The sequence below is a fragment of the Danio rerio genome, chromosome 13 (assembly GCF_052040795.2).
Source record: "Danio rerio strain M-AB ecotype USA chromosome 13, GRCz13ab, whole genome shotgun sequence".
Lineage (NCBI taxonomy): Eukaryota > Metazoa > Chordata > Actinopteri > Cypriniformes > Danionidae > Danio > Danio rerio.
In genome coordinates this window covers 19,437,710-19,451,001 of record NC_141033.1, presented here as the reverse complement: position 1 = coordinate 19,451,001, position 13,292 = coordinate 19,437,710, and the positions used below count along the sequence as shown (strand labels likewise).

At 35.6% G+C, this 13,292-nt stretch overlaps 1 protein-coding gene across 2 annotated transcripts in view; it reads left to right on the top strand.

Annotated features, from left to right (window-relative positions):
- Nucleotides 1-11,347, top strand: part of vdac2 (voltage-dependent anion channel 2) — a 732,443-nt gene extending 721,096 nt beyond the window's left edge. The window contains exons 2-9 of one of the 2 annotated variants that reach the window (XM_087277509.1): nucleotides 1,346-2,305; nucleotides 2,402-2,451; nucleotides 2,662-2,814; nucleotides 2,913-2,965; nucleotides 5,249-5,476; nucleotides 7,896-8,046; nucleotides 8,735-8,792; nucleotides 10,440-11,347. In XM_087277509.1, the coding sequence (XP_087133635.1) occupies nucleotides 2,239-2,305; nucleotides 2,402-2,451; nucleotides 2,662-2,814; nucleotides 2,913-2,965; nucleotides 5,249-5,476; nucleotides 7,896-8,046; nucleotides 8,735-8,792; nucleotides 10,440-10,531 (852 nt within the window). In that variant the 5' untranslated portion in view covers nucleotides 1,346-2,238 and the 3' untranslated portion in view covers nucleotides 10,532-11,347. The remainder of the gene's footprint in view (nucleotides 1-1,345; nucleotides 2,306-2,401; nucleotides 2,452-2,661; nucleotides 2,815-2,912; nucleotides 2,966-5,248; nucleotides 5,477-7,895; nucleotides 8,047-8,734; nucleotides 8,793-10,439) is intronic. The other variant, NM_199585.3, reaches the window with a different exon arrangement.
- The last annotated feature ends 1,945 nt before the right edge of the window (nucleotides 11,348-13,292 follow it).

Genomic DNA, 13,292 nt, shown 5'->3' with positions numbered 1-13,292 from the left:
TAAATCTTCTTTCCATCACAGCACTAAAAGAACACAAACTGGTACAACTGCTGGTTTGCAACACTGCAGGGAAGAGTGAATCGTTAAAGAGATAATTCATCCAAATAGTAAAACTTCCATTTACTCTCCCTTCACTTCTTCCAAACATAAGAACACAAAGGAAGATATTTAGAAAGGGAGCAAAAACCTGTACCCATTAACGTCTGTGGTATTTGATTTTCCTACTATGAATGTCATTGGTTGCATGTTTTCAACTTCTTCACAATATAAATTTGTTCAACAGATGAAATTTATAAATGTTTAAAACAACTACATTTATAGTCCCTACTTTTTATTTTTACATTTTGAATTTATTAGCAGTTTTATTGAAGTTTTGGGCAATGTTAGTGTGCATTTTCTACACCAGTATGAATGCACAAAGCCCACTGCCATCAACCTTTTAAAAAAGTAAAATGTTCTCAATTCATTTTAACAGCAGGTGACGTGTTCATAAATTACTTCTAAGTGCTGAATGGTGATTACTAATTTATTTGCATGCTGCATTATGAGTGGTCTTTAAAATTGATCCGTCTGCATACATTTAAACTCAACCATGACACTTTACAGCAGGAGTGGGCAAACTCAGTCCTGGAGGGCCGGTGTCCTGCATAGTTTAGCTACAACATTAATCAAACGCACCTGAACATGCTAATCAGTGTCTTCAAGATAATTAGAAATCTATAAGCAGGTGTCTGTGATTAGAGTTGGAGCTAAACTATGCAGGACACTGACCCTCCAGGACCCAGTTTTCCCACCCCTGCTTTACAGTCACTGTGGTCAAGCAGTGAAAATATGAAGCTCTTACATTGACTTAAAGGGATAGTTCACCAAAGAATGAAAGATCTGTCATTATTTACTCCCTCCTTCACTTGCTTCAAACCTGTCTGAGGGTGCTTTCACACCTGTGAATCGATTCAGTTGTTCCGAAACAGAGATTACAATTGTTACATTGTTGCTCTTTGCTCTTGGAGCGGTTTGCTTTCACATTGCAAAGTTTCTAATCGGACCAAAAGAGCTAAAACAAGTCACGTGCGAGTAAACTCACCTCACATTGGTCAGAGTGTCAGGGTTTATTTTGCAGCGTCCCGCTCCGCTGTCAGGAGAGGTGGTGGTTTGATGGTGACTGACAGGGTGCGCGCGCGCGACGTGTCTGAGGAGAGACGCGGTGGGGAGGGGTGAGAAGGGTGCGCGACGATGCCTAGGACCGGGAGGGAGACGCGAGATTACCGGGAGATCATCACTCGTTTGCGGGCATCCGGAGACTCGCGAAACTTCCCGCCCTACTCATAATTCTCTCTTCATATAGCCGTAAGCCTATTACATATTCATAAAACAGTGTGATATAACCGCACTCGGATCGGATCGCTTTCTCACTGCAATCGAACCGCTCCAGGGTTCGTTTCAATCGATTACTTTGGCGCGGAACAGAGCACGATTGCCCTGTTCACATATGCCAATCGAACCGCGCTAACTGGGCAATCGAGATACGTTCTGAAACAAAAGTGTAGGTGTGAAAGCACCCTGAGTTTCTTTGTTCTTTTGAACACAAAGGAAAATATTTCATTTTTTAGACTATGTATGTTAATGGTTAAAATGTTTCAGCTTTCTTCAAATATCTTCATTTGTGTGTAGCAGATAAAAAAACAAAACAAAAGGTGCATGTATTACAACTTGAGGATAAATAAATAGAGAAATGTGATATTTTTTTGGTGGTACTGTCTCTAAGGCAGGGCCACACTACATTTGTAAACTATTATTCAGAGCGCACAGATTTTGTTAGTTGTTCAGTGAGCCTCCACCACGATCACTCATTGCTATTCACACAACTGCTTCTTCTGCTTACTTGCACACGTCTAAATGTGTGTGTCTGTGGGAGTGAATCGGGACGTCACTTCCTTGCTCTGTGACTCAGTTAGGTGCGGCCTGCTGTCAGTTCAGATTAGCTTGAGTGCAGCAGCTGCTTTCAGGCTGGGTCATTTATCATACTGATAGGACATGGTGATAAACCATGGAAAGCTAGACATACTGTAGACCACCCAAAACATCCCACTGTTGCTTGGTTCAGAAAAATAACTTTCGTACAGTTTTTTTTTTTTTTTTTTTTTACACTGTTTTTTTGGTTTTTGCACAGGTGTTTAGTGTTATGGTGTTCTTCCGACCCACTAATGATCTTTGCACACTCTGTTTTAATTAGATAAAATGGCCGTTCCCCCAGCATATGCTGATCTTGGCAAATCTGCCAAAGACATCTTTAACAAAGGATATGGTAAAGTATTTAATAATTCATGATGTCTCTTGGGAAAAAAATGTTTTTTAGTTTTCTGTATTTGTTCAAAGCATTTCTTTCATTTTTTTTTTTAAGGATTCGGTATGGTGAAGCTCGATGTCAAGACAAAATCAGCCAGTGGAGTGGTGAGACTCAATTTTGTTAATAAGTTAATACAAATATTGTGAATCTACTTATACTAACAAATCATTAATTATTGTTATTAAATTAGTTATATTTAGTCATCACATTGCAAAACCCTAGACCTCTGTTTAATTATTTAATAATTAGTTATCAAGTCATTAAGCGTGACACCTTACACCAACTTAAAATATGTTCCTTTCCTGTCTGTATAGGAATTCAAGACCTCTGGTTCCTCCAACACTGACACCAGCAAAGTGGTTGGGAGCCTGGAAACCAAATACAAGAGGTCTGAATATGGCCTGACCTTCACAGAGAAGTGGAATACCGACAACACCCTGGGCACAGAGATCAACATTGAAGACCAGGTCTGAATGCTTTTTCCAGCACTGAATAGTAACCAATCGAAGTCTGTTATTTTTAGCATGAATAGCACTTTATAATCCCCTTTCTCTCTTTTTTTTAGATCGCAAAGGGACTGAAACTGACCTTTGACACAACCTTCTCACCAAACACAGGGTATATTAATTTCTCACATTTATTTTAAGCATTAATATGTTTTGTAGTTGGTTCAGAGGAGGTGAGAAACGCTATATTGACACGTGGTGGAATGTAACTCAATATTGTATTGAGCAATTTGAGTGTCACCATGGCTGCATCTGAAATAGCATTCTTCCCTGATATATAGTAGGTGAAAATGAGGTAAAAGTAAAATGACTACTTGCTACTAAGATTCTGAAGTGATTGGCAACAACACCACTGATCCTAATTACTTTAAAACATAGTCCAATCACTTGTTCCAAATAGGTACCCGAGTGTGATTGCAGACAAAGCTAGATGACTGTTAGTTGTCTTTTGTTGTGCAGGGATGAACACCTCAAGGTTACTTTCACACAAGTGATAGTGGTGGTGTAAATCGGTCAGGAAAGTGGCACCTGTCTGCTATCGTATGGCTTTGTGCTCTCAGATGACAGTCACGTTGACATGGCCTTTACTGATGTATAGGCCTGTGTGGCTCATGACAGCGGCTGTAGATCATGTGGCAAAAAGTTTTCACAGTTTTATTTGCTTAATATTAAGTCAGTTAGAGATGTTTATGACAGAAATATTTCTTTTTACTGGCTTTGTTTGTCATTTTAGTAGATTTAAGTTCTTAAGAGGTCTTGAAAAAACAATCGTAGTGACATCAGGCTTTTGACTGGTAGTGTATTTTACCAGCAGTGCTGTGTGCTCTTGTATTAGTGCAGACTCTGCAAAATGAGCCATGGTTTGCTGTTTTGTTTTTGCTAGTCTTTAAATTTAACTGTAACTTGAGCATTAAAGTGATGGTTCATCCAAAAAGGAACTTTTTGTTATCATTTAATAACCCTCACTAGGGCACACAGGCTAAAGGTGGCCCATGGTAATCTTTAATTTAGCCCACCGTCTCAACTAAAAGGAGAGAATGACATGTATTTATTTATATAGATTTAACCAATATTGTCATTTCTGATTAAAAGTAACTTAACGTTTTGTTTGTTTTATGGTTAAGCTACAAAAAAAGCTTATGAAAATTAAATGTTTCAGTTAAATGTTGTAAATGAATCGGATATTTTTGTTTATGTAAATGCTATCACTTGACCGTAACTTGACCAGTGTGTACAGCACTGTATTCTAGTGTTTTTATTGTATCAACATTATTATAGGATGAATAAATATATATAATGCATTAGGTAATACGGTTAAAGTAATTTTTATTTTTAAACAGTATGAAATAAATTATGAAATTGACAACTTTGATTAATTACAGTTTGCTTTTTACCTTTGGCCCACAGCTCTCAATCAGATTTAATTTTTGGCCCTTCATAAGAATGTTTGGGCATCTCTGCTCAAGAGCAATAAGTAGCCATTAACATTCATAGTGATGGATAGATACTGTAGATAGCTAGATAATGTAGATACATAGATTTGATTGATTGATTGATCGATTGATTCAACGTTTGAAGTGGATCAAAAACGTTTTTAAAAATTGTCCTAAAACAATAATGAGTACTGTTGAATAGTTTTAGAACAACTTCGATAAAAGGATTTGGTCCTCCTCAATTGTTTGACTACTGTGTGCTATAGAAGTTTTCAAGTTATCTTTAGGTTTCAACAGAAAAAGTACAAGCTTGGAACAAGCAGAAGGTGAATGAATGATGTCAATTTTTTGTGAACTATCCCTTTAAGTGGTTTATAAAGTGACATTGTCCTTCACTGTGGTATTTGCAGCTTGTCCTTTGGCATGTGTCTGTGTCTTGAATTCTGACTAGTACATATTTAGCAGCAGGTTATTTTACTTTGTATATGGCTTTGTTTATGGTTTATTGCACGATGGTCCCGAAGTCATATTCATAAATCGAATATGGAGAAACAGATCAAGCTAAATCAGCAAATCAAGCTAAATATGTATATAAATAAACACTAGCTTGTCTATGACAGAAGCACTTTTTTATTCTATTCTAAAATGGATGGTGACTAAACATATAAAAACAAAATATTAACATTAAGAACTGCTGTAATAGTAAATTAAATAGATAGTCTGATATCAAATCTTTTGCACTTTTGATTTTTTTTAGTGGTCTAAAAAGTTCCAAAGAGAAGTTATTTATTAAACTAATTTTGTCACTTGTTTGATGAGAAGGAATATTACAGTCTAAACAGTTTATATTTCTGCAAATCGGTTTGGTTTTATTGCTAGTCAAAAGCTGAATAATCTTTGTTTAAAATACCTCTTGTAAACTAAATAGGATGCCGAATTGTTTACTTTTGTCTCATGAACAGGAAAAAGAGTGGCAAAGTCAAGACCGCATACAAGCGTGAGTTTGTCAACCTGGGATGTGATGTTGACTTCGACTTTGCCGGCCCAACTATCCACGGCGCTGCAGTGGTCGGTTACGAAGGATGGCTCGCCGGTTACCAGATGTCCTTCGACACCGCCAAGTCCAAGATGACCCAGAACAACTTTGCTGTAGGCTACAAAACGGGAGACTTCCAGCTGCACACTAATGTGTGAGTCCTCCAACATTACTACATCATTCTAAGTGCATGTGACTGGGATTTGTGTTTATTTTAGTGCAAGGAAGTGTTGATATAATGACATTATGTACACAGAGTTGACATGGAAGTTTAACAGCATGTCACCAGGGTGATGTGTTGTTGTGTTTTAATTAATTTGCCGTATATGGACAGCTTAAAAATATGAAGAGTTCAGATGCAAAACCCTCTAAATCTATTTAACCTCTTTTCTTGTAAATGAGCATCCACAATTGGGACAAGATAGTGTAATTAGTTGAAAATCACTTAAGATAATATTAGAAATTATTTTACCAAACATAAAACATATTACACAAACCACCTAAAAAAAATAAATACATAAATAAATATATATATAAATATATATCTGTCAAGTGGCAGTTCATTGTGTTGTGATTAAACCAGGAAAAAAAAGGAAAATGAATGAATGAAATCTGTCAAGTAGATGCATCAATCAATAACATTAAAAAACTGACATTAAATCTTAACGATCTGTTGTCATTTCTGATATTTGGGATTTAGATTTAATGCAAGTAGAATAATGTAAAATAAGCTTGTTAGATTCAAATAATGTTTTGTAAAAACATTGAAACATCAATATCTGCATAGTCCAATAATATAAAAAGCTTATTAGGCGTATTCACCTTATTCTCAGCTGTCGAGCGGGCGCTGCCATTTGAATCTTTTTGTCTCGCGACTTCCGGTCACATTCACTTCCATTCATTTTTTGACGTTAACAACTGCTCGTTACGCTGCTTGATGTTGCAATTAAATATTTTCTTATTATAATATGCTACTTGGTCTGTGTAGTCATGCAAACATTTGTTTGTTGAGCAAGTAGTTTGGCCATTTTCTGCCGTTTATTATTCCTAGTCATTTCTCCTATAGGCGACTGAATCGGAAGTTCTAAGACAATCGCGAAAACAGGCGCACTTCCGCATTTTAGAATAAGGTCAATAGTAGAGCTGCATGATTTTGGCCAAAATGAGAATCGCGATTTCTTCTTCTTTTTTTTTTTTTTTTTTTTTTTTTTTTTTTTGTTGCTTAAAATAAAGATCACAAGTTTCTCACGATTCTGTTGATGTAAAAAAAGGTTAATATGAGTCGGCTATTATTATTATTTCTCAAACATACGGTAAAAAACTATAATACGTCTACTGTTGGTTACAATGCTAAATTTTGTATAGACTTGGAATAGTGATCTTGAACAGACATTCAATTTGTCCTGGTCATTGCACAGTAAAGTGATGACATCAGAATAAAACTATTCATAATTCTGATGTTCAATTATCATGTTTAAGACTTATGCTTGTAATCTGTCATTGACAACATTATTAGACCAATTTTTTTCTACTGGTAAAATCAGACATTTTGTCATTATCAAATTCCCTCTTGCATGATATTCAACATTATAGGCTGGTGTTATACTGACACTGTTTAACATTCTGTTTAACGGCTCTTCCTAAAAGCCGGCGTTTCAGCGCACTGCTACATTGAAAACATATGATTCGATTTGCATCTTCTGTTTGGTTCTCGGGATATAGCGGCTTTTGCTGTCAAAGGCAAGTGCTGTTTAACATCTTGTGCAAAAAAACTGTTATCGACTTTTGCATCTGAACTCTTCATATCAAAACCTTTCATCAAAGTTGTGAACCATTCTTTTTCTTAACTTTTGTTGATCCATTGTTTTTATGTATAAAATATGTATATAAACTATAAAAAAAAAAATAAAATTTATGTCAAAAGTTTGTACATATATGGTTACAAGCAGGGTCTTATAAAGTATTTAAAGTTGATAAATCAATGTAGAGATATTTAAGGCCCTAAAAAGTATTAGTCTTAAATGCTATTTTGAAAGGTATTAAATTTCATACCATTTTTGATATAATTATTGTGCAATGTATGCCTGTACACTAAAGGTTGCCTGAATTAAATCAGCGAATATCAGGATGCTGTGTAGTTTGTAAAATCAATGAAATCCTACTATATTTGACATCATGCTGCTTTGTTTACTGAAATAATAAAGGCAACACCATTATTTCTGCAGTTCTATAGGCGCCAACCTGCTGAATGAGCAAGATTTAATAGATTTGTATTCAGTATATGAATAGTGTTTAAGCTTTAGATTAGTTTCTTACATTAATATTTATTAAATATACTGCAAGTTAAAATCTCACCAGTGTGTCCAGTTGATAGTTTTTAAGGTATTAAAATGTATGGAAAGAGTCTTAAAAAAGGGCTAAAATGTATTGAATTTTACTCTGATTCCTGTATAAACTCATGTGAGGTAATGTGCTTCTAGAAAATGATTCCTGGTTTAATTTTTAATTTTTGTTTTTTTACAATATATTTTCAGTGATTAATTGATTTTCTGTATCTCTCTCGCTCTCTGCAGTAATGATGGCTCAGAGTTTGGTGGTTCCATCTATCAAAAAGTGAGTGATAAGCTGGAGACAGCGGTGAATCTGGCCTGGACAGCAGGAAGCAACAGCACACGCTTTGGAATTGCTGCCAAGTATCAGCTGGACAAAGACGCCTCCATCAGTGTGAGTAAACGGCACGTTTTTAAAAAATTTTTTTTACTAAAAGTCAATTTGGTTTCAGCAGAAGACAGGAGTTTATTCAAGTGACCTAATCTAATCAGGGTCTTTCTCAAATGATTTGTAATCAACATTATAAATTGGTTAATATTAACCCACACTGCCATTTATATGCAATTGAAAAATGCTTGCATTGCAAATAAGCACATGCAGGAATTAAACTATTAAATAAACAGCCAAGGCCAAAAAGACCAAAGGCTTTTCTTTTTTTCTTTTTTTTTCTTTTTTTTGTTTTGCATTTTAAAATTGTCTTTCAATACAGCTAATTTGTGTTAGTTAATTTGTCAATACAACTAATAACAGTGTTTTGTACTAGGACCTTAAATGAAATAAGTGTTTGTATTATGGTAAGTAAATGCTGCTATGGTGTAAACAAAGGCCTCTGAGCTGCCTGTGATTTATCTTGTTGAACAAAGGGGATATATTTTGAAACAGTTGAATAAAGAAATCAATTCTTTGTACAGTATTTTCCAACAACTCAATATAATTTCTTATTCTATTTTGTTGAGGATCAGATGATGACTAAATCAAAATAGTTGAATCACAAGAAGCTAATGAAAGCTTCTGTTGAAAATGTGTTTGTGGTTTTCTTTTGCCTCTAGAAATAAGTCAATGTTTTCTCTTTTTTCAACAGGCTAAAGTGAATAACACCAGCCTTGTTGGTGTTGGTTACACTCAATCTCTGAGACCAGGTACAGTGATGTTTTTTTTTTTCTGTCATTATTTAAATATGCAAATTTATTCATGAAAGGCATTGTTTTGATCCCTTGTTCAGTTAAACCATATAACACCCACACTATATAACTTCAGTTATTAAAGCTTAAATACAATTCAGTGTTAATGGTTTTAGATTTGATTGATCAAATTCTGCAGAGTTGGTCTGTAGTTGCACATACTGGGATAAAATCCAGCAGCCTCGTTTGGGTTCTGAAACCTATAGATTGTTTTTATAGTAGAGTGACTTGCGTGTAAAAAATGCATTAGCCCTCAAATTGTTTTAACTGGTTAAAGAGTACTCCTGAAGTGGTCGACCTGGTGTAAATATTAATAACTTGCATAAAAGATGCATGAATTGTGACCACAAGTATTGTGCAAACTTGACTTTAACATCCACAGTATGTTAAGAACAAGAACTATGAAGATTTCTAAGCATTTCTTAGACAAAATATAAAACATTTAGTTCAGATATCAGTTGTGAACTTAAAGCCTGGACCGTTCAAATGCAAAATGACGACTTGCAACACTACACCAATGACTCGTTAGTTTGTTTGTTTATTTATTTGCATTGTAAAATGGCATTCAAAAATGTGTCTGAATAACTCTTTAGCAGTGAAACACATGTCCATACTCAATGTTTTTTTACCCTTTGTCATGTTTGCTATAAATTATTATTTGTTTATTCAAACCGTGATTTAAAATAAAATAAAGCAGAACAAATTAAACAATACAATTTGAAAAATAACCTCATTTGAAACTTAACATTTTGTCTAGTCTCCACTGAGCAGCAGGTACATTTCCAGCGATACAATAACCATTTATATCCATTTCCATTGTGATGTATCTAATGAATTTAATAATGAATTAAAAATAAATAAAATGTGTGTGTGTGTGTGTGTGTGTGTGTGTTTATTTATAAAAAAATTTAATTCATTATTTAATTATTTAAAAAAAAGTGTGTGTGTATATATGTATGTATGTGTGTGTGTGTATATGTATATATATATATATATATATATATATATATATATATATATATATATATATATAATTTATTTTGTATTTTATGCTTTTGTAATGGTACATTTACATCAAGTCAGTCCATGGATGCAATCAGACATCCTGCAGCGCTATTTATGCTAATGAGATGGCATAAATGGAGTAAATGACACTGAGAATTCAGGGTTGGCTTAATGCGTGATTTGAATGGGTCAAGTTGAAAAAACGGAATTTTGGTGGACATTCTCGCCAAACTGAAAATGCTTCATCTCTAATTACAGACAAATATTTATAATTATAAGCTGCGTCTGGTGTGAACGCTCTATAAGGGTATCAAGCACAACAATATGTTGCCAAAAGGATGGAGCTAGACTCCCTGCAGAAAGCTGGTTGGTTTACAGTATACATCACATTTCAAGTCAGGGGAACGACAACATATAGCACCACTATTAAATATACAGGCAAAACATTACACCATAATCAATGACCTATAATACAATTGTTGTTCACGGGTCCATTCCTGTCACTTCTGTACTGCTCAGTGGAAACATGCCATTCGTTATTTAGTTTTGCATTTATGTTGTAAAACTCTTGTGATTTTTAAAAACTTTGGTGTTTTTCAGGTATCAAGTTGACCCTGTCTGCCCTGGTTGATGGGAAGAGCATCAATTCCGGTGGCCACAAGCTGGGCTTGGGCCTGGAGCTGGAGGCTTAAACCTGCTTCTGCTGAACATCAGGGACAAGGGAATATCAGAGAAATCTGGCCTTAAATCTAACTCCAGCAGCAACCAGCAGGGGGAATCGGGATGGGATGTGTGCAAAGGCTCATCAAAAGCGATCATGTCATGTGGTTTCTTTTTCGTCCCCTTCAGGTCCTTATGTTTGTTTTTCGTTTGTAGTTGTTCTCTCATAGACATTCAGCTACAAATTAATTTGGCCATCCCTCTCCAGCACTTCCACAGTAATGAAATGCGCTCTGGGATAGAGGGCATCTGTGGCGTCCTGATGTGTTGCTCCCTCTTCAGTTAGACGGTGGTGGGTTTGTGACAAAACTGTCTCTGATTTCATCCTTTGTATTGTATCTGATATTCCTTCGTCGTCTGATTGCGATTCAAGCAAACCACTTTACTCGATATTAAAGGTTCTACCTGATATTATTTAAATACTGTTATACCGTTTTCTTCTTTCCATGCACGCAAGGACGAGCTTTAAGCAGTTTACTTTCCCTCGGGCAGCCATCCAGAGTTTATCTTGCAGGTGAAGTCTGCCCTTGAGCTGAGCAGTTTTTGGGTAGCCTAATGGGGTGGTGAGTGCTGTTGCCCGTGAGCTGGCATGGCTGGCCTTCTGTTTTTCATTTGCAGCACAGATGACTCTCCGTGGCTCCCTGTGATGGCGGGACGGGTCTTGTGGGTGTGGTTTGAGTTCAGTACCTTTTGCTCCCGGTGTTGCCCTGATTCCCATGCTTTACAACACCTCAGAGGTCCTTATGTGTATGTTTGAACTTTTCAATAAACTCTTTGAACACATCTTACCATACGGTTGTTGTTGCTTACAAAGCGAATAGCCTCTCGTAACATAAACCCTAGCTCAAACTCTTAAGGAGATCTACTGTAATAGGGTAGTGGACATGTCACAGAGAAAAATAGTGCTTAAATTACCAAAAATACTGCGTAATTGAGATTTTAAAGATAAAATGGATTTTTTGCAAATATTCTGTTCTTTATATCTAACTTTGAACAGAAGTTTGTCATGCAAAAGTAAAAGACTTGTACTCTTTTTGTTTGGATAATTATTTTAATATTAAATGGCCTTTCAGTCTGATTTATTTGACCTTTTTTGACATATCAATGTTTAAATGAGTGTAAAACTTAGTTTATTTTGTCAGAGGCCATTGTTAGCGTTTTTAATCAAACCTGACCATTTGCTTCTGCTTCTACAGTTCTTAACTGATGATGGCTTAGGTGAAATATGCTTAGCCACGCCCTCCAACCGTTAATGTAAATGATTGCAAATAAAACCCCGCCCCTTAATATTCTTTTTTACCTGGAAATACGTCATAGTACTAAAATATAATTGTGCAGTGACTTCTGGTTCTCACAGACAGGTTGTGTTTTATTGGTTACAAATAAAATATTTTAATGTGGTTTCTCTTTTACTGTATGCACATATGTGCAGAAAATCAAGTGTTCCTGATCATTTCCTGTCATTTATTTATTTTCTATCAAGGAATAAGTACTGTATTAATTCATTTGCACACATTGGTCATTTTATTGGGTTCATTTGTTAATGCGAATATCTAGCATTAATCAGCTAATCAAATGATGGCAACTCGAATGCATTTAAACAATGAAGATGTTAGCAAGTCCAACCCAATATTATAATGCACAACAAAAGAAATATAAGTGATTTTAGAAATTGTACTTTGATTTTAACTGCCTTAAGACCTCAGGGTTTAGGCCACAGAGAATTGTCCAAAAAACAACCACCATCCAGTGAGGGCCAGTTCTGTAGGTGTAAATGCCTGTGTTGGATTGGTTTGAGTGGATGGAGGCAACAATAACTTAAAAGACCTGACGTAATTAAAAAAGACTGCAAAAGAGCATCTCTGAACACATACCTTGAACCAGATGGGCTTCAGTAAAAGAAGAGTATAGCTTATCAATTATTGTCCTGTCAGCTAATAACAGCAAACTAAGGTTGCAATTCACATTTGCTCACCAAAGCTAGAGAAGAAAAGCCGTCTGGAAAAGTTCAAATTTATCTGCATGAGTCTTGCTTTCTGCTACAGCAAACAGGTTGATGTTTATTTTAGCTATTATTTTAAAAGCATGACTTCATTTCATGTTGTACTCAAGGTAGAGAAAAATGTGCAGTCGAAGTGTATTTTTAGTTACCTAGGCCTATCCCTGCTGAAAAAAAAAAACAGCTTAAACCAAGCTAAGCTGGTTTTAGCTTGAAGAGCATGGTTTTAGAGGGGTTTTAGCCATTATCAGATGGATCTTAGCTGGTCATGCTGGGAAATGACAAGCTAAAACAAGCTTAGCCAGGATTGGAGCCCAGCTTAAACCAGGTGAGTCAAGCTGGTTTTAGCTGGTCATTTCCCAGCCTGACTGACCAGCTAAGACCAGGCTGGAAATTGTAACCTAGCCTGAAAAAGGCCCAAACTCCTTTTAAACCAGCCAAGGGGTTGCTTTAAACAACTTTTTTTCAGCGGGGTATACAGTATAAAGCATATTATTTGACAGAAAACAGATTAAAAAAAAAAAAAACTTTTAGACTAATAACTTCCAGTTATGGCTGTTAATTTGGCATCTGGTGAAAATTTACATGGCAGTCAGAAATACTTGACACTGATTTTTCAATCCCAACATTCCATTATGTGGCACATAATAGCTGCTGAAACTAATAACACATTCTCATTCAGGTACTTTGAATCATTTTGTCCATTAGAGGGTAGGCTTCATTACAGTACTTAT